The sequence below is a fragment of the Gavia stellata genome, chromosome 3, assembly GCF_030936135.1.
Source record: "Gavia stellata isolate bGavSte3 chromosome 3, bGavSte3.hap2, whole genome shotgun sequence".
Lineage (NCBI taxonomy): Eukaryota > Metazoa > Chordata > Aves > Gaviiformes > Gaviidae > Gavia > Gavia stellata.
In genome coordinates, this window is record NC_082596.1 from 77,952,102 (window position 1) to 77,973,857 (window position 21,756).

At 46.1% G+C, this 21,756-nt stretch overlaps 1 protein-coding gene across 1 annotated transcript; it reads left to right on the forward strand.

The window, feature by feature from the left end:
* The first annotated feature begins 5,288 nt into the window (after window positions 1-5,288).
* Window positions 5,289-21,469, forward strand: UBE2QL1 (ubiquitin conjugating enzyme E2 Q family like 1). The gene is made up of 3 exons (XM_059815784.1): window positions 5,289-5,554; window positions 5,597-6,125; window positions 21,338-21,469. The coding sequence occupies exons 1-3, from the start codon at window positions 5,289-5,291 to the stop codon at window positions 21,467-21,469; spliced, it is 927 nt and encodes a 308-aa protein (XP_059671767.1).
* The last annotated feature ends 287 nt before the right edge of the window (window positions 21,470-21,756 follow it).

Sequence of the window (21,756 nt, forward strand, 5' to 3'; positions counted from 1 at the left end):
CATAATATAAGCTTAATTTTCTATCTTTAGGCATCTTCCTATTCTATTCTGTTGTACAATTATGTCCATTAACTTCTCAGGCTCCATCTTACAAGACTGAAAGCTACTGCTTCTAGTGCTTGGGAGAGTACTTGAGCCCTGCATTCACCAGATAGCTGGAAGCCTTTAGATTTCCAGTCCAAATGTATTCAGGATTACTCACTGTACAGCCATTTGATCATGTGTTGAAGTCAATATCCCTCTCTGACATTTACTCTCAAATATATTTATAAAGTGTTACCACACCCCCATTCAGTCTTTGCTGGGCTATACTAAACAAGGCAAGATCTTCTAATTTTCCTAAAAAGATGTGCATTTTGTTCCCCTAATCATCCTAGAAATGCTTCTTCGCACTTGTTCAATTTGAGTAACATTTTCTAACACACTTGGGCCTTAAAATTCTGCTGCATTTAAGTGGAAGCAAACAATACACACCTGAGCTTTTTTGCTGAGCCCCAGGTAACTCCTTTTTTGCAAACTTGGTAAAAATGACAAAATCACTGGCCAATACTATCCCGCTAGAAAAAAAAACACCTTCCTGGTAGCCCCAAACAACACCAAATTGGTATTGCAATAGGAGTTCAGAGCTCTGTATCTCCAGATTCAGACAGATGTGACCGATGCCTGTCTGCTGCAAGAAGAGTCCGAGATGCCCTTCATCAACTGCAGTCTGCTCCACATGAAGCTGAGGGCTGCTGCTAGACCTGAGCTTTGAACACTGTCCTGTTTCACTACTCGGTGTACAACGGCTGAGCCTGAAAGCAACTCTCCAGCTAAGTACGTAGGAGAAATATCTGCCAGAGATCAGTCTGTTTTTCATACCCAGGTGCCCTTTTACCTCCCTGATTCCGAAGTCATTGCATCACTCTAGCATGTCTTCATGTACCGTAAGTGGATCAACCAGTCCTGCTCCAAGGCAAGGACAGGAGGGCCGTGTCTGGGAGATTGCAGGCAAGTGCAGTTTGACTCCTGCACCTGGCAAACTGGTGAGAATGTGTAATAATGCACAGAGTTAATAGATACGTTTCTACTATGTAAGATACTGGGGAAGAAGAATTGATGAGGAATCCATAAAGAGAGATCATGGACCAAATTTGTTCAGAGTTTTTTCTCAGTCAATGAATATGTGGGTAAGGACAGTCTAGATGATACAGGAGGATTCTCCCCTGCAAGCTGTTTTGCTCCCTGTTTTGCTTCAAGGCCCTGGACTTGCAGCCATCCAGAGACCATCCTGGACTAACCAACTAATCCCCTTGCTGAGGAAGCGTGGGTATGAAAAAGAGGAGTTCACTATATCACTTTAGCTTTTTTACCCTGCAGACAATACAGACGCAGATTGCACCAGATTTCAAGACTTCCAGCATGATCAGGGCAGTCCCTTGTCACAGCAGAACACCATTGGGCCGGGCCGCACCTATTACACCTTCCACGTCGCTGAAACAGCTTTCTCATCACTTCCATCATTAATCTCGTACCGTTTTACGAAACAATGGCGGAAGGGCACGGAGGGGCTGCTTGGCGCTGGTCTCCCTTTGCAGAGACCTTGCTCTTTTTTACGGCCTCACCACTGGGTAGACACCTCAGCAGTTATATGAGACAGGTAAATAACTTTTGTCATGTTAAATTTATGATAGCGGCTCCTGCTGCCAGCTGTCACAGGAACACCATGCAGAGACCTTTCAGTTTAAAACATTAATGTAGCCAACACAAAGGCTCAAGTTGCTAATTGGTACTCTGGTTCAGTTCAGCATGTGTGTCCCACTATCCTGCCTTGTGCTAGATAACTCAACCAGGGACCACTGAATGCCTTGTTCTGCTTGACCACCCACCAGGACTGAAACTGCAGGTGAAGTTTCTGTGACTTCCAGCTTTTGCACCAGAGCAGGAGCAGCCTCCCGATCTGTGGCATTATGTTTCTCTGTGCCCTGCTCCACCTGCTAACAAAAGGAACAGAAATTTCCTTCTGTGCCTTAGCTTCTCCCCCTGCAAGTCCTGCTTGAGTCATTTGCCCATCAAAGCACAGATTCCTTGCTACCTGGAAGCATCACGTACCACAAAATGTCTGCATGCAATTTGTCTGCACTCCAGAAATCTCCCAGCTCCATGGATGGGCCATCAAGAGCTCAGGGGGGGCAGCGTATCTGGCACTCCAGAAGGTTACTAGGGGAAGGTCTGGACACACTTTCCAATATCCTATAAACTGGAGGTTCTTCATTCGCTCAGGCAGGGTGGGCTATAGAGAGAAAGAAGGTGGGAGAGGAACATGAGATGGACAAGACATTCCCAGATGCTTCAGCCCACCCACCTCATGTTCCCCAGGACTTCTGACCTCTCAGGAAACACTCCATCAACAGTATTTCACATGCAGATCTTCTCAGGGTAGGAAATTTAGCAAACACCTCCTGCAACAGACCCTGGGTATCTGCAGACAGGGAAGGATCAAAGCAACCCCAAGGGTTACCACACTGACAGGCTTTTGGACTGGGCAGGTCAATGGGACAGAGGGCAGGAGGAAACAAGGACATCGTTGTGGCATCTGTGCTTCCTGGGCCATCGTTTACAGTCAGCTCACAGCTCTTCATCCTCTTTCTCTTCAAAGCAGGCTAATGAGAGATGCACCAGGTATCACATGTGGGTCAGCTCCGCTAGTACCTCCTGACCTTTCTCCACAGGGTCTTCTGGGAGCAAGAGGAGAGGGCCTCCACCTCCAACTGCCCCCCCACACACACCCCGCTCTCCCGAAGGAGCTGAAGAACAGTGCCACCATCCCGCCAGTCCCCAGGTATCATGGTGCTGCCAACAGCAGTGCGGCCCTGCCTGGGCCATGGAGTCGCGCTGTGCCTCCTCCTCCTCGTTTATGCCGTGTGGCCCATAATTCAGTTTACATTTGTTGTGACATCCTCAAATACAGATTCCATACAGTGAATTTTCTTGCTACATTATTAGGTAAGATTTTAAGATAAATAAATACTTATTTCCGTGCTTTGTGTGCATTACACAAACTGAGAAAATAAATGAAATCATGAACAACCTTGTAGTAAGAGAGTTTCTCAACAATTTTGCTAAGATGATTTTGAGCCTTCAGTAATGCCGTGTTTGAAAAACAGATATAATTCTTCTTCTAGGATCTTGATTTTAAAAACAGCAAGCTTTTTAATCCATGTTAAATCAGACTGACCTATCATTTGGGTCCATTTGTAAAGCCTGGCAAAGAGACTATATTTCATGCTATCTAGTTTGACACAATGGTCACTGGTGAATGGTCACCTGCTGAACATGGACCTGTTGGTAAAACTAAGTGGTTTAAGTAACAGGAAGAAGAAAGGGAAAAACAGGTCAAAAGAGAACTGACCCCAGCATTTTTTTGGAAGTGAGTTGGTCGCCCAGTTTTTGATGAAAACATCATGTGCCTTGCAGAGCCTTGCAAAGCCTTGCAGCTTTCAAGAAACCCAGCTGGTTTCCTCTGTAGCTCTTCACAGAAGCGCAGCAGTCCTTTTCCTGTACAGGCCACTCTTCAAAACCAGAGAAGACAGTGTTTAGGGCACTACTGGAGAAGGGGGTGTTTGCTTGGGAAAGGTGTTATGGAATATAATGCTGCTACATGCACACACTGCCCATTGCTTTACGCCCTCTGCACAACAGATGTAATCACGCTTTGGGCCTTGCCTTCGCTACTCCCCAATTCAAAGCATTTCTTGCATTTTTTTTCTTTCCCAGTCTCTGAAGGTAAAGAGGGCTGTGGGGACAGAGATTTTCGGAATCAGCTTTTACTTCCTCTGCTACACAGAGTCCCAGGAGGATGGACCTACCCGATCTGGAGGCGAGCAGGTGTAAGAGGGACGGGATATGTGTATCTGCTGTGCTGAAGAAACAAAGATTGTCACATCATTCCCAGCACAAAAAATACAGAAATACACACACACACACAAATATGCACACATATGTATTCATATCTATTTTTTACCCATATTTAAGTATTGATTTTTATAGGTATATGCTTTATATATGCGACTGTATGTGTTTAGGCGAGTAGATGTATGCACAGTAAATACATACACACAGATGCATTTAAATGTCCTAAATGTCCACTTATGTCCTTACACATGACCATATAGTTTTTATGTATCTGCATTATCTATGTGCTATATACGTGTGCACATATGTGCACTAAACTCCAAGTATGTCGCATACAATTTCCTAGCCGCGTGAGCGATGACACACGCATACATACCTGTACGTGTGCAACACCCACCCCCGCACCCACGGGTCTCTCCCGCGGTGGTGGCCACCGGCGCCCCAACCCGCCACCGGCGGCGAGGCGCGGCCGCTCCTCCCCGCTGTCACCGCCCCCGGCCCGCCTCGCCGGCAGGGCCGCGCCCGCGCTGCCCGCGCTGCCGCAGCGCGGGGCGGAGCGGAGCGGGACGGCGCGGCCGGGCGGCGGCGCTGCGGGACGGTCCCCCGCCGCCTGCCGGCCGCCGCCCCGCCCCCCCCTCCGCCGAGGCCCGCAGCGGCGGTGCCGCCAGGCGCGCAGGCAGCGCGGGGTGCGCGGCGCGGCGGGGGCTGCGGCAGGGCTGCGCCGAGCGGCCCCTCTCCCCCCGCCGGAGCCCCGCGGCCCCGTCCGCGGGCGGCGCCGAACAAAGGGCCGGCGCGCTCCGCCGCTGCGGGAGAGCGCGGAGGCAGGGGCCGCCGCTGCCGGCCTCTCCCCCCCTCCCCGGGGGGAGGCGCCCGGCGCGGCGCGGGGACCGGCCCGCCGGGGAGGCGCCGGGGATTGGCTCTGCCGGGTGCGAGCCGAAGGTGCAGGGGGAAGCCATCTGCAGCGCAGGCGATTTTGCCCGCTGTGCTTGGGGGGGAGGGGGGCTCTCCCTTGCGGGCGGTTTGGGGCTTTTTTCTCCCCCCCCCCCCCTTTTTTTTTTCCCTTTTCGCGGGATCATGGCCACGGCAGCGGGGCCGTGATGTCCCCGGGAGCAGCCCCAGTGCTGCAATGCTCCCCGCAGCAGCCCTAGCGAGGGGAGGCGTTTGAGCGGCGGCCGGCGGCCGCACATCCTCCCCGCGGCAGCGCCGCCGCCTTTCTCTCCCCGCCGCCCGCGCCCCGTGCGCCCAGACCGGCGGGAGAGGGGCCCCGCCGCCCGCCCAGCGCCGTCCCCCCTGCCCGCGAACAGCAAATCCGCCGAGCGGGACTTTAAATTCGTAATAATAATAAAACCCCACCAACCCATAAAGGCGAGAGGGAGAGGAGACCCGCGCGCAACATGGCCACTCTGCTGCGGAAAATCGGGCTGATCCGGCTGCACAACCGGGACACGGAGGACCCCAAGCACCATCACCACCACCGCAGCAGCAGCCAGCAGGGCTCCTCGCTCAGGGGCAGGGGCAACCAGAAGAACAGCAGCAACAAGCCGCAGCCGCAGGGCCCCCCCGGGGGCGGCGGCGGCTGCAGCAGCAGCAGCAGCGAGGGCAGCCCCGGGGGCCACAAGAACAAGAAGGCGCCGGAGCTCGCCAAGCAGCCCCCGCAGCCGCGCTCGGGCGGCGGCAGGGAGAAGCCGCGGGAGGCGGCCAGGGAGCCCGGCGCCGGTAAGGAGGCGGCGCAGCGGCCCGGCCCCGGCCCCGGCCCCGGCTCCGGCTCCGGGTGCGGGTCGGGACCGGCGCCGCTGCTGCCGCTGCCCTCGGGGTCGGGGCCGCTGGCGCCCGCGGGCCGGCAGCAGCACTGCACGCAGGTGCGGACCCGGCGGCTGATGAAGGAGCTGCAGGACATCGCGCGGCTCAGCGACCGCTTCATCTCGGTGGAGCTGGTGGACGAGAGCCTCTTCGACTGGAACGTGAAGCTGCACCAGGTGGACAAGGACTCGGTGCTGTGGCAGGACATGAAGGAGACCAACACGGAGTACATCCTGCTCAACCTCACCTTCCCCGACAACTTCCCCTTCTCGCCGCCCTTCATGAGGGTGCTCAGCCCCCGCCTAGAGAACGGCTACGTCCTCGACGGCGGAGCCATCTGCATGGAGCTGCTCACCCCCCGCGGGTGGTCCAGCGCCTACACCGTGGAGGCCGTCATGAGGCAGTTTGCAGCCAGCTTGGTCAAGGGGCAGGTAGGGGGTCCGTGGGCTCTCGCTCTGCCTGTGTGTGGCGGGGGGTGCCTGTGTCTGTGCGCGTGTTTGGATCGGCGCCCCAGAGGGCAGTGGGTCGAGCCCCACCTGCGGCTGACCTTGGCCGGGCCTGGGCGACAGGTCTCCCCCGAGGACCTGGCGTCACTGGTGGGACGGAGACAGGGGCACAGGTGTTTTGCTCTGGGGTCCCTTCTCAGGCAGGTGCAGTGGAGGTACAGGGCAGCTTGGAGGAGCAAGGAGCAGATGCATCCAGCGGGTCCTCCTGCGTGTCTTTTGTCCCCGTGCTTGACTCTGCTGCGTGTGGCACCAAGATGTCATGCCTGTTGCCCCCGAGGGGCACCTCCCTCGCCCCAAAGCAAAAGGGGCTCTTCAGGCTCCAGTGGGGTTTGGGATTCGAGTCCTCCGGCTCCTGTCCTTCACCAACTAGTCGGCCATACTTGCTGGTCTCCAGGGTGAAGTGCTGCCGCTGGTGTAGGGCACGACACTGGAGCTGCTGCCCCCGGGTCTTTGTCTGGTGCTGTCCTGGGGGGCATCCCTCGCGGGAGAAAAGGCGACCCGCGTGCTCCCGGGTTTGGGGCTTGGTGCACAGGGCAGAGGGGTGGCACGGGGTCACACCTGGAGTTGCTGCCTGAGCTGCCGGCAAAGTTGTACCAGTTTAAAATCTCTCTGCCTGAAAGGCACAAGTAATATCGGATATGTGCTGCTGTTAGAGCTGCTAGATGGTTCCTGCCAGCTTTCCTCTCCGGAGGAGATGCCTGGTTCCCCTGGCAGAGGATCTCGTTTGAGCTGAATCAGTGCTTTTTTTGTTTCTCTTCTCCAGAATATGCTTAGAAGAGAAGTATTTCATAAGACGTTTTTAATAAATGGGTAAATATTGCTGGTGAAACTCATAGCCAGTCCTTCTTTATGGTTATTGTAGTGGGCGATACACACATGGCTGTGGCAGGGTGATGTTCCTGTTCACTTCATGAATGCCCTTGAACCTAGGGGACATGCACAACTCCACGTCTGTCAGGAAATGATGCTAAGTAACTTCTTAAATTCATGTCTTGGCAAGGAGAGGGGGAAAGAGTAAATAATAACATATTTTTCATTTGCTTAAAAATGAGGTTACTCCTGTTTGCCTCTGTGGAACTGCTTGCATGAGCAGGAGTAAAGGCTTGGTTTCTCTTAAGATAGAAAATTAATTTTGATTATTTAACAGACTCTTCTGTAAGTGCCTTTCCTTCCTCTTTCCCTATTTGATTTGGGCCTACTGCTCCCATTTTTTAACCAGATAGTGTTTTTCTCTGCACTTCATTTGAAGAGGTCAGGTTTCCTAGGTCACCTTGGGATATAAAAAACATCTACCAGGAAGAAAAGAGCCTTAATTTACATTGAGCCTGGGGTATGTTGAAGTTGTGTAGCTACTCTTGCCGCATCTCACTATTTGTTAACCTATCTCTTTTTACGGTGATTATATTTCTCATTATTTTAAACAAGGGTTTAGAAGGACAATGCTAAATTCTCTCCATTTTTTAACAATTCAGCATCTTTCTGCAGTATTGGATGTTGAATGTAAACTGGTTAAATCAAGGTTTACTGGGATGATGAAATGGCTCAGTGAAGAAAAGTACTAAATTGTTTTATTAGTAGTAAATAGTGAGCTATATAATCTGATCATTTTCTTCCCTAAACCACTTAAGAGATTTCCAGAAAGTAGTAGTAATTTCTGATAACAGAGGATGTTTATGTGCGCATCATTAATAAACACATTTAAAGTGCAGAAGTTTCAATAACATTCTTCCAGAAGTTTACGAAGTTAATTATAAAAAAAGAGAGTGCACAAAATAAAAGGCTGAAATAAATTGCTGCCAGTAACTTAGTAGTTAAATAGGTGTAGCATGCACATTTCAAAGTCTGGGAAGATGCATTCCAAGTGGAAATGTTAGTAGGTGATACTGACAATAAGTTTAATGTCTGGGTTACAGAGGTGCAGTCGGTGATGGGTTGCCAGCCTGTCATCATAGCCGGGCCCCACGTCACGGGAGCCACGTTTCTGTAATCGCACTCCCCTCGTTATGTAATCTTGACTCCATTGCATAATAGGGCTCAACATACGACCGGCACTCCCCTATCCCCGTTTCACTTTTCATTGTACAGGTAATCTATCGTATTTTTTTTTAAATGAAAATAGAGCCGCCGAAATGTTGACAGCCGAGGCACTGCGCGTCCCAGAGCTGCGGGTCTGGTTTTGGGTAACTCTTGCCGTGCTGTGGGTAGTCTCGGTGCCTGCAAGGAGCCGTCCTGAACAAATAGCGATGGCTTACACCGGGTTAATTGTGTAATTTCTGTAATCAGTCTGCACCCTGCAATAGCGTGAAATATTCAGCACGCTTGCTATTAATCAGAAAGGCTGGAAGGGCGAGGTCCGTTCTCCATCGCCTCAGAACGACCCCGCACGAGCAAATGGCGGCAGCCGTGAGGCCGAGCGGGAGATGGGGCGCTGATGGCACCAGTGGGTCAATGGGGCCTCCCAGAGAAACGTCACCGGTTCCCAGCGCCATGATTTAGCACGAAATCATTGTGAATACTCAAGCCTGTGACGCATCCGGACGCGTGCCTCGCGGGCGCCGGTGTGAGTAGGCAGGACTGAACTTCCCGCCAGCGTACGTTCCTCCTTTTGGCACTTTGAGTGCTAAAACCGAGGTGATTTCATTCAACATTTCTCATCAGTCCCATTGTGCCATGCTAACTGTAACGTTGCAGTTTTCTGCCAGTTCTTCACTCTTCGGAGAGAAACACAGCACTTTTGGGGCTGTTGTTTTGTCAGAGCTAATAGTAACCTATAAATGTATACGATTTTTTTTTTTTTTTTAATGAAACGATCAAAAAGCTGATGAAACTAACACTTAAAATACATCTTCGGGTAGTCAGGATTCTTGAGAAATTCAGATTTTTTAAATGGATTTCACAGACCTTTTAGCAGAGTAAAAGAAAAATTGAGAGGAGCCATTCTGATGTCTCACAGGTGAAACATTTGACTCGGGAGTTACCTCCGTAAGGAGGCTTAAACGTACAGCACAGAAATTAAGAGGTAGCACTTTTCCGTTACTTTTCAGCATTGCCCTTCTATGCGGGGAAACCTGAGCATGTCTCCCAGGGGCTGGATTTTAAAGCAGGGTGGCTGTTTCTCCAGATTTCACCAAGCAGGAACCATAGGCCTCAGGTGACCTTGACTGAGAGATGTCCTACCTCATGGGATGCATACGCTTGCTTCCTATCGCGAATCTAATATTGCATTTTTAGATATTTTTTGTCTGGGAAAAGAAGGGTTTAAAATGGACGAGAGGCAATTTCTGTTTGAATGAAACAATTCAGCAGTCCCAAACTGTCCTTTTTTTTTTTTTTTTCCTTTCAGTTTTCAAGGAAAAGAAAATGTTAATTAACAAACAAGTTGGGGTTTGTTTGGTTGGTTGCTTCAGCTATTCAGCTGAGAAAATCAATTATTCACACAGGTCTAGTCAGTATCTTGAGGGGAATTCTCAGTACATCAAAGGCCTGAGACTGTTTATCTGTCTGGGATCCAGAATCTTATTTTAAAAAACTTGGTGTTGTCCTTAACTCAACTGTAGCCTTGGTTTTAAGGGGATGACTTTGTACTCGCTTCCTGCACAGTCAGCTGCTCCCTGGCTCGTCGTCATGAGCGAAAGCTTGGCCCTGCCGAACCAGCGAAATGGTAGCCGTGAGCCGCTGCGGAGCTGGGGTGTCAGCCAAGGAGGTGGGGTGCCGTTAAGAAAATAATTTAAATACCAGTTGTTTGTTGTCCTGGAGGCAACAGTTCGACATGCCTGTCTAGGCAGAGCCTCCTTTGTCTGTCTGTCTGTCCAGGCTGTGGAAGTGGCCCACTGAGCTGCCTTCTTAGCAGCACCCTTTCGAATGGTTTATTGATAATTTAAGAGAGAGTTTTAAAAATGAGTCTGTTGCTTTCCACTTCCTGAGAACAGCACTACTGTAGCGATAATATTAATAACTGAAGTAAGGAAGGGGGAACAGTGCTGGTCGTAGGCGAGTGATGAAACAGCGAGAGGTTCGTCATGGCTCTCCTTGAGTAACGCATGCGCTGAGGCCAGCGCCCGTGTTTCGGGGGGGGGGGGGGAGCCATCTCTCTTGTTTGAAAACATGGTGGGTGATAGGGTCTCAAATGAAAAGGAGCAGACTTTGTCCAAAAGTGGAAGAGGATTTTGTGTCTTCTAATAGACACGTTGTTTCTCACTGGAGAGTAGTGATTTCATGCTGGTTTGGTGGAGGTTTAAGAGAGGACAAAGCCATGTATGCCGATGTCCAAATAATGCATCAGGATTTTTTTTTTTTTTTTTTTGAGAATGACTAACACAGCTGCACCTGATGCCTTGAGGACTTTGGGCTTAAACTTGCAGTAGTGTTGGCCAGTAGCAGCCTTGTCCTCCTTCTTACGAGTCCCATGTTCTCTCTGTGGAGGCTGGGGACAGGACTGCCAGCCAAAGGCAGCTCTAAGGTAACTGGCGACTCTGCAGATTATGTCATGGGAAAAGTTCTTTGTTTTGAGGAAAATACTTCCTTCTTCTTCCAGTGAATAGAAGGAGAATAAAAATTTTCTCAAGACATACTAAAATAGGAATGGGGAACTCCTAGTTATGAGTATTCTCGCTGTGGTGGGCTTCTGTGTAATGATTTAAATAAAAACCAAAATATAGTTTGTAATTAAGATTTCATTTTCTATAGGAAAAATTCCTGAATTCAAATAAAAGTTGTTGGTATGTAGTACTTTCATCCCTCGTATTGTAATATTAGAAATACCTCAGTGGAATCCCCTTAGTTTGCTTCAGGAGTTATGTGCCTTGTATGACCATTGGACTGATTTATCTTTCCGTTTTAAAAATACAACTATCCCAGATGACTTCTACCAGATTGAAACAGGAGAAATGGTCTTACTTTATGAAAAACAGATACAGAAGGTAGCAGTTAATCATAGTCTAAATTACTCCCTCTTCAGCCTTTCAAACAAAAGTATGAGTGAACAGATAGCAGATGGGACTTGCATGGTGTCCAGGAGGTCAGCAGGCTCCAGGTCTTTCAAATACGTATAGCAGAAATTAATTGCAAATCCATGGATTTTCATACTCCAGATGCTGGGTTTGAGGACTACAGCCATGAATAAATCAGCTAATCTCAAAGGCTGCAGAAATGTATAGAGAACACAGTGGTCTCTGAATTATTTGGAGCCATTGTATCTTACTAGGGCCTTAAAAAATAAAACCAGTTTGCTTTTTGCTTTCAACTAGTTGCCTGAGCAAACGATGCCAGTTATCGTCAAGGGAAGAAATGTTGTTTTAGGTCCATGGTTGAAAAACACATCGACTCATATACAAACGTTACAGAGGAGACAAGGAATGTATTATGTGGCTTGCTCCCCATGAAAAGATATAAATGCTGGGCCAAAGAGGTAACAAAGAATATTGTTTAGCTACAGAGGAAAATCAGATATATTTGCCTTCTAAGATTTCTTTTTTATTGCAATTGAGAAACCTAGGACTTTCAAGCTGAAGTTTAAGTGGGAGCATATATATTTGCTATGTTGAGATGCTGGGACTGATGAATGGGCTGGAAAAAACACTGTTCATGTGTACTCTGATCTATTGCTGTTCTGACTATCCACTATTATTATGCAAATATATTCTACTGAGAGGAATGAAGACACAGGGATTCCAACTCATTGAAGTAGGAGGCTGTTTTAATTCTTTTAAAAAGCAGGGGGAACATAATCTCCATTTTACCCCTTCAAAGCATAAAAAGAAAAATTTTAAAATTCTTTCAACTATCATCCTTAGTGTTAAAATAGTCATCAAATAAGTTCAATCACTAAATTGAAACAAACTGCTTATTTTAAAACATGCTTTTATGGCAGGTAGAACTAATTCTTCCTGGCAATACTTGGCTGATCTCCTAAAGAAGAATTTAAAAGAATTGCTGCTTTGGATCGTAAGAAAATTGAAGTTGCTCAAAAGAGCAAGATTCTTCTTCCCTGAATTATAAAAGAAGTCCTCATTTTCTTCAGTGAAAGTGTTCAGATAAAGAGAACTGTGTAGCATTTGGGTGTTTTGTCAGATACTTTGTTGAAGAATTGTATTTTTTCAAATGCAGAAGGCTTAGTCCAGAGGGGTGACGTTGTGTCCTCCTGGAGGAGTAAACTAAATAACCCACTTTCTATTGTGAGGAAGATTTACTCTGCCTTATGCAGGCTGGCCTTGAAAATATGCAGATTTCCTAGCATCTACACAATGCCCAGGGATTTCTATGCATGACTGGAGTCTTCCAGATCAAAGATTTTTAACTCCACAGTAGTTCTGGTCCTTGTGTCGCAGGAGTCTTATTGCCAGGCGTGATCCAAGGCATGTCCCCCGAGTGGGCATCTGCTGTCACAAAGTGAGATGTTGGTTAAGGAACATAATGTCAGCTGTGTTTCTTTTTCCCATCTAAGCTCCTTTGGGCTGATGAGAGTCAGTGAAGATCTCTTCTTTTCCTTGACGTATTCAGTCCTTCACATGCAGTGTCCACTTTACAAATGATATTCTCCTGTAACTGTCAAAAAAGGTAACACTGACCTTAGGCGCGAAGGGAGATGGGAGGATGGAAGGATAGCCAGGTGCAATTTACTCCACGGCTAAACAGGGAGAACTTCAGGGGCTGCGGTGATTGTGCTGTCTGAATGGCTCAAAATATATGTTAAATTTAATGTGCGCAGGATCCAGTTGTCTCGCTTCTAAGTGGAATGCCAGGTTTCTGTTGAATTTCATCGTATTTTTGCAAAGCGTGTGGCTTGGGGCTGGTCTGATTCATACTCCACAGAGTCATTTCTAGAGGGTGCCGACCGCTCCACAGTGTTGGTCTTTTAACTCTGGCTGGAAACAGCGGTAATTGAGTAGATCCTGGAAGTTGCAGGACAAGCTGCCTGGGAAGGACCTGGTACTGTTACCTAACCTAGCTGGCAGTGAAACCAGCACTGTGCTGGCAATTGAAAGTGCATAAGCTAGGGAGAAGCATAGGTGTGCTTTGATGAAAATTAATTTGCAGTCCCTGTTGGTCTGTGTGAAACAGGTAAGTGGGCACCACACTTAAGACATTCAGGTGATTCCCCTTCCAAAATAGGATCAAGGTGCCAGTCTGATTTGCCCCATTCCAGTTAAAAGTCAAACTGAGGAGTGGTACATCAAGTGTGCCTGTCCTCAGCCACGTGTGGCAGATACGTGCCTGCCTCATGCACGTGCAGAGTCTGTCCTTGGAAAATGTCTTTTTTCTGCTTCATGATTTCGTGTGTGTTGTTAAAATCGATGATCCTCATTGATTTAATCCTCTTCTGCGCAGGCTCTCCAAAACCCCTGGAACTTTTGCAGTGACTCCCTGATAGAGTTACAAGTCAGTCACGATCCTAAATCTGCATTCAAAGACGAGTGAAAATAAACCTGAGGAAGGAGGAGTAAGCCTGCATTATGAAATGGCCTGGAGCTCAGATGCTTCTCATAGCCAGGCTTTATGAGCTGTGGAATGACTAGATATTTCTCCTGTTTCTAGGTTTGTGTTACAAATGGTAACAAACCCCCAGCTGCACTAAGAAGTGTGGGGCTTCTTTCCATAATATGTGCCCATAAAACAACCTAAAGCATCACAAAGCAGAGGAAATTGATGTTACTGACTTTTCAAATTTTCTATGAATTTCTATAAATGTCAAATTTTCTATAAATTTGACAAGATTATTTCCATAAAAATATATCTAGTATTGAAGTGTTCTTGTAATTATTGGGGGGAAGGATATTTCACAGTCAGAGCACTTAAGCTGAGGAGAGGTGATCTGAGTTTAGCTTCCAGGTTTTGCCACTGACTTTAGGTGCAGTCATGGGCAAGTCATATAACTTCACTATATTCCTCTTTCACACCTGTGAAGTACAGATAATCCTCTTTCCAAAGGTCATTTGAGGATACGTACTTAAAGCACTCAGAAGTGGGGGCTCTATGAGTAGATGTCCATGTGCACCAGTATGAAACATATCATAGAAGATTGACACATTTGTATAAACAGCAGGGGAAAAAGTGCATTGGCTTGTGACTCTAATCTTACCAAATTTGATCTTAACTCAATTAAATGTTCCCAGAGGTAGTCTGCTTTTTACTCCTGCTTTTTTTTTTAGCATGGTGAAACTTTGGGAAATGTGGAGATAGACATTGTTGTCTAGGCTGTAGCTCCTTCATTTTTAGAACCTGTCTTAAAGGATGGTTTGCTTTGCTTTGGTGGAGTTTACACCCGTGACTGTGTTTAACTTGGGTAACTTCAGGTTCCTGATGTGGAGGACCTGTGGGCTGATGCAAAGAGGGGCTGTCATGCACAGACACACCGCAAAGAGGTGGTCCAGGGAGCTCAGCAGAAGACTGAAAGAGAAAATGACCCATTGTCATTTAGACTAGCAGGTGCCCATTTGATGGCAGGGGACAGGGACCATCTCTTTTGACAGAAGGCCACCATGTTGTACGATGGCACCTTTGGCCCTGGAGATGCTAGAGGCACCTTCCAAGAATGTGGCTTGACAAAATTTTCTTGTTCTTTTGCCAACACAGAGTGTGTCCCACCCATAAAATGCAGGAAGGGAGTTTCTTAACCCTCATCTGTACTGAAATCATGCTGCTGACTCCGTGCTGACTTTAGGGAAAGGTGAGGAAGAGCAGCGCAGTGCTCTGTAGCTGTCAAACAGGGATCGGGGCTGTTAAGTGTTCATATCGATTAAGAGCTACTTGCACCAGGCCGCACACAGACGAGTGAGCGTTAATAATTACTCAGCTGCAACTCAGATTTCTTTGTCCTCACACTCCCAGAAGGAGCAATTTATAGGATGCTTTAAAGCTGGAACTTGCTGACTTTTCACTTTTTTGTATGGATTATTCTTAAAAAGGAGACCAGAAAAGGTGTGGAAATACTGCTTTAGAAATTACACATTTGCAGGAAAACATCCCATTTTTAATTCACTTATGCTGCAACATTAACAGTATTTGTCTGCATCATTTTCTATACTGCCTTGATTGAGCTATAGCTAATAAATATATATAGTGCAAAATAAATTGTGTGCAGTTTTTGAGACATGATTAACTGTGCCTCATCAGGACATGAAGGAAAAAAATTTATAAACCATATAATTGGGAGGAGAGACTGTGTATATTGCACTCCACCAATGATGTTGTGATACACTGCAGTCGTAGCACTGAGAGCATGACAGTAGCTCACTTTAGCAGTGCTCTACTTTTGAATACTGATCTAAAACTAGTGGAAATATTTTTCTCTGAAAACTTGTTTAAATATTCTAGAATAGGACCGGTTCAGGCTTAAGCACTGTATTCCTCTGTTACTTATCAGAAAAGATTTGAGTATGTTTGCATAGTATGTGGCTTTGAACAGTTGAGGCTCAAAGCCATTCGTCGCTGGCACATTAGTGGAACATGTTACATACTGGAGACTCATAGTGTGCTCCAGCTCTCAGAAAATCCACAGTTTCTGCATCATCCATGCGTCATGTTGTCCCCAGCCTGGGATAACAGACTTGGAAAACGGGCATATCCTTGTGGGTCTCCTCCCTCCTTGGAGGGATCACTACAGACGCAGTGTGCGGCACAGTGACTTCCTACAGTCTTCTGCGTACCTCTCTAAACCTTTGTTTGTTTTCCTTCTCTTGACATTTACCTAGAAGTGGGTCACTAGAGCCTGCTGTAGAGACCTCTTAAGAGATGAAGGGAGAAAATGAAATTGTACCTGTGCAGTCTTATGCTGGTTTAAATGAGGGGCCACATTTAGCCGCATGTGCGGAAGGCAGGTATGATTCACCCTTGGAAGACCAACCTCGAGTTATTGCGTATCCAGGGTTAATGAAAGGAATGCAGGGCTGAGGAGTTTGCGTTAAGACCAGTGTTAACAACGTGAAGGCTTGCCTGCTTCTGAGTCTATTAGCTGTGTACTGTTTGCAATTAATACAACTATTTGTTAACCAGTCCAGGAAAAAAAATCTGGATGTGCCTGAAGGGTTTGCTGTGGCATCTCAGAGACCTGTAGCACAGGGGCTTGCGCTGTTTCCAGAATAACCTGAGTCCTGTAAGCGTTGGTGGCTGTATACAATAAATCTCTGAGCACAACCTTGTAGGATTCAGGACCAGGCTACGCAGTGCCACAGCTGGACTATGTTGGCAGTTCAGCTTCAAGGATCTAAGTTGGACTTAGAGACCTCCGTAGGTCCCTTCCAGCCAGCACTCTGGTGGTTGTATGATCCTGTGAAAGGCTGCCCACTGTTATGTAGTCCTGCCCTTCCAGGTAGACCCAAAAGTGATACGACATAGAATCACACCTGATGCTGCGTGCTATGCCAAAACTGTTGGGTTTTGGTCTGGGAGCTACTGTAGCTGGTTTGACGAGAGATATAAATCCCTTAATCGCTGCCAAAGAAATCCCCTTGAGGCCGTCCTGATTCTGGAAATACCAGAAGAAGTGTCAGGACTGTTTTTCATGACACACAGGCCAGAGGTGGGCAGATAGGTGGTTGCAGTGGGATTACAGGGCTAAAGAACTTCAGGCTTCATATTTGGTATCTCTGTATGTACCTCTGTACAGGACTTAACTCTGTCTTTGGAGCACTTCATGACATGGTGGTGTTGGGGAAGAAAAGGTATGGCACATTGCTGATAATGATACTGAAGGACTTTAACAAGCTGTTAGATGTTGAGTTGAATGTTTTTGTGGATGCACTTCAGCGTCACGTAGCGTTCTCAAGGGGAGGACATGCTGATGCGTTGATGATTGTGGAAGAACGTGGGGACTACTGCGGCATCACTGAGAAGTAGAAAAGCTGCTAGATTTGCCCACAGCGGTCTGTAAATGTGGGTGCCAAATCACATGTGAGATTGACCTTGGGTCTTTTGCTGAACATGGTGGGAGGCAGCGGTCCCTCGGTATGGCCAGGGTCCTGAGAAGGCTACCCGCAGCAGACTCTGCTCCAGGAGGTCTTTCTCCTAGCAGTTACCAGGGTTATAGACTGGATCCTTATCAGCTGTTTGTTCAAACTCATTAGTTTGGGCAAAGAGTAGCTGAGCGGCATGCAATTGCTCACCGTGCCACGCAAACCAGGCGCAGCAGGAGCACAAGTGAGCGAGGAGGCTGAGTGCAGCACGTCCCCCTGCATTTCAGCATGGCTGTGTACACCAGTTGGATGCTGTGGCATTACTTTCACCTTTCATATGTTTCTAGCTTTTTAAAATTATATCTTGATAAGTACATGAAGTCACAGCAGATGGCAAAATCTGAAATGTTCTCTCCAACTCTTTATTTTAATTAGGTTTTCAGTTATCCCTTTATGAAAAGCACTCTATGAATGTCTGAAAGTACTGCAGCTATTTAAATAAGCTCCTGGTGCGACTTCTTAGAGCTGAAGTCGACATTAATATCATTATGAAAGGCTTTATTGGGTTTTATCTGTTGTTTTTAATCTTTTATGGAATGTTTAGATCTTGTTCAGGTATAAGTTTGATATCTTTTCTTGATTTGGTGCAGGACACATCAAAACATTGGCCGTGCAAATGTTCTGTATTCCTTACCATGGCAGTAGTGACGTGAGTGGTTTAGAGATTAGTCAAAATGCAGCTGAGCGCGATTGAGCTATGGCCAGCGCTGTATTTGCGTACTGTATTTACCGTATTTGTCATATTTACAGAATGCAGCAGCTCATAGTCTCCTGACCAGAATTAAAATGACTGCATGTTTAAGTAGCAGTCTGAAAATAAACTGTAGTCAGAGCTGGTAACAGTGCCTGTTAAAATGGTTGCTTGACACTTTCTTTTATATTGCCTGCAAAACACCATTTTTAGTTAAACTTGGGAAGAGTTTTGTGGGAATGGCAAAAAGCTAAAAATCATGAAGACAGTAGATAGATACCACTCAGGTATAGACTCAAAAGCATCTGAACTGTGTTGACTGAAATTCCACCCTTCTTTCTTTTTACCTCAGGTTTACTTGAGGCACCAAAAAGGGAAACTTTCAGTCCACAAGGTTAAATTTTATCCAAATTATAAACACCTGGCAGCATATTGGTTAATAAGAGACAGTGCTAACCATGCCACCCACAGTTTCTGTATAAACATAAAAATGCATGGACTACAGTCGGGTAGAATTAGCTGGTCTTTGATGATGCAGTTTACGTACAACCTGCATATGGTACGAGAATGTGTTTTAGAAGTGGATTTAATGATCTGTTACATTAATAACAAAGAAGTATGAGAATAAACTCATGGAATTATGCTTATTTCATTTTTTGTGGCTCCAGTAACGTTTTAGATGATGTGATGATACTCACTGCGTTATTGCAACACCAAAGAATTCTTACTTTCCTTGTTTGAAAGCAGTAAGTAGCTGACACTGAATATGAGCGATAGCTGTTCTCAATGCAAAGATCCTATTTCTAGGAACAGATTAGTAGTAATACTTTGAAAAAGCTGGGGAAGACATGGATCATATTGTGCTAGGTGCTATGCACACAATTCAGAAAGGTATCAAAGCCTTAAATGGTAAAAAAATCATACGTATAAGACAAGAGACAGCAAATAGACCTAATCCAGAAATTAAGTCATAGAGTAGGTAGATGTATATTTACTTTCAAAGGTATTTAATTGGTGAGATTTTGAGGACAGCATTTGCTGTGCTGACTTCATCTTCTGTTGCACTGTGCTTTATTTTTTCCTGTGTTTCTCTAAGTATGCTTCCAACAAAAGCTCGGATTAGGAAGAAAATACAGAACATGTTTTGTAACAGCAAAAATACTCCTGCAGGAGATGTAAGGTAATTAGTAAATGAGAATGTGTTATGTTTCCAGCACCCAATGGGAATAGCAATTCTTGAGAGAAGATTAATATTAGAAATAGCAATCATGAGATTTTAAAAATATGTTACCTGGTTTTATTTAATTATTTCTTTTGTCAAAACTAAAAAGGAACATTTTCTAAGAAAATTTATTAGCGGAGTTAAATCAAGTACCATTCAGATCATCCTTATTTGGGAAATATTAATTGCCAGATTAGTATGGGGATGGGGAACGTGTCTTGCTGTTTAGTCTATCAAAGGGTATTTAAAGAGGAAATACATTGCTAGTCTGTAAATGGCGACTGGGGAGAAGGGCAAGGAAAAGCATCGAAAGGTAAAATAGCTATTTTTGTGAAAACCAAGTGGGTATAAATTGGCTGTGAATAAATGGAGGTGGGAAATAGAGGCTGTTCCTAATCTTTAGTTAAGGTAGGCTCTGAAAGAGAAGTTAAACTGCACAGAAAAATTACTTATTAACACAGGAGTAGGAAACAGCTTTTTTCTCTCATGTGTCCATAGTTTTGTTATAATAAGAGCAGTGCTGAACACAAAAGCATGTCTGTGCAATATTGTGACAGCTTTCTAGAATTAAATGATTTGTCCATAGTACAAAGTAATCTTACTCATTTTAGTCTGTAAAAATAACTTTGGTACTCCAAAGACAGGGTTTGTTTTCTTTTTTCCCCCTTTTTTTTTTCCTTTTTTTTCCTTCCATATACGTAATTATTTTCTCAGTATTATTTGTTGCATGTGATTACGAATGACAATTTTTTGGTTAAAATTCCAAACTAATGGTAGAATATGGGAGGCAAAACACGCAACCTGATGCATCATTTTGAGCAAAGGAATGGAAAAATTGAGAACAGCCTGACTTGGTTCTTAATAAATGTAGCGCTCTAATATGGTATCTGCTCATCAAATACCATTTGTTCTAAAAAAAGCTTTCAGTGCATTTTATCACACAGTTATAAAAATTATTAGACTTGTGACTTTAATAAACTTCTATTTTGTGACAAATCCAATAGGTGTAAATACTTTAAAGGGTATTATTGCGGTAGAGTGGAGTAAATCTGCAGCTATATTTCTTTCTTGTGTCTCTGTTAGTTGGTAATTGACATGGACCAATGTGCAAAATAAGGTAAGCTATTAATAACTCAGTAAATGTCTTATGTTGCCAAGCAAGGATTTGAAATTATATACTGCTGTGCATTTAGAGGTAGTATTTAATTGCAAAGTAATAACGATGCAGTATGCTTAACTGTGTATATTTTCATTTATTATCAAACTTGTCATGAAGGGGTAATAAACAAATTAGAATTCTTTATGTAGGTTGGAAGCAAGTTGGTTTTAGGGTGCTGCTGACTTTAAGAAATGCCAGGGATATTCGTTTCTCACGGGTCAGATTAGACGAAGAAGAATGGAGTGTGTTTTGTGGGATGGATGTAATTTTTAGTGATGCTCTGCATAGGCAGCAGGGTGTGGGGGGTGAGATATGGGTAGCCCTGAGATGTAGCACACAAAACACTCCGCTGTTGTCATGGTTCTCTAGAGTCGTCAACTCCGTGATATTCGCACCACGGACTGTATTACGGGATGGCATCAAAATTGGTCTGCAACCTCTTTCTGTCTCCCCAGGCCCAAGCTGGTACCTCAGCAGCACTTGCCACAGCCTGCCTCCTTCTCCACCCACAGTCGCTGGTCCTGGGGGACCAGAGGGGCCTTGGGGGGGCTGGGGACCCCCCTCCTCTCCTGCGGCTGAAAAGGGCCGTGGGGGATGCTCACAAAACCCGTGTGTCCCCAGGAGCCAGTGGGAAGCGGCGCTGTGCCGAAGTGCTGTTTCTGTGGCGTATTGGTGTGCTCCTCGCGGTCCCTGTCTGCTTAGGGCTGCACCCCTGACTGTACGGGGTGGGCATGAGGGTCCGCATGCCAAATGCTTTATGGTAGAGGTCCCTTGGTTTGTTTGCAGGGGTCCCCATGCAGCGGAGAGGGAGGCGAGCTGCGTGGCATGGCCACAGCAGCAGCCGCTGGTTGCTGCATGCAAGGCAGTGTGCCAGCACAGGGGCTCGCTGGGAAGAAATAGCTTGGCAGATGTCGTCTTTTTTTTTTTTTTTTTTTCTTTACTGCATATCATTTTTAATCATCTCTAATAATGCATTTGTCTGCCCCAGTTTGGGAGCTCTGCTTTCTGGTACCTGTAAGTGAATGCCTCTTGGCCTGATGCGTTGAAGAGTTAAGCCGTGGTTTCCAGCTGCGTGTTCACATGTTTAATGAAGGTTTTCTTTTTTGTTTGGTGCAGGGCCGTATCTGCAGAAAAGCTGGCAAATCAAAAAAGTCGTTCAGTCGAAAGGAAGCTGAAGCAACATTTAAGAGTTTGGTGAAGACCCATGAAAAATATGGGTGGGTCACCCCGCCTGTCTCTGATGGCTGATGTTAGCAACCTGCACTTGACAAAAATGCTGAACAAAAGTACTGTGACATCTCCTCAGTGCTGTACACCGCCCATCCTTTTCTACTTCAGCTTCAGTTACATACCATGAATGTCAAGGAGACATCTAAGTTATTTATGAACAGATGTGTTTACAGAGGGAGAGAAAAAAAAATGCTGTGTAGGATTATATTTCAAGACTGGAGAATGGTCATCATTGAAGTCACTTGAGCGGATGCTGAGATTGCGTCATTTGCCCCCATACAGCCCACATTGTCTTCAGCTTCTTT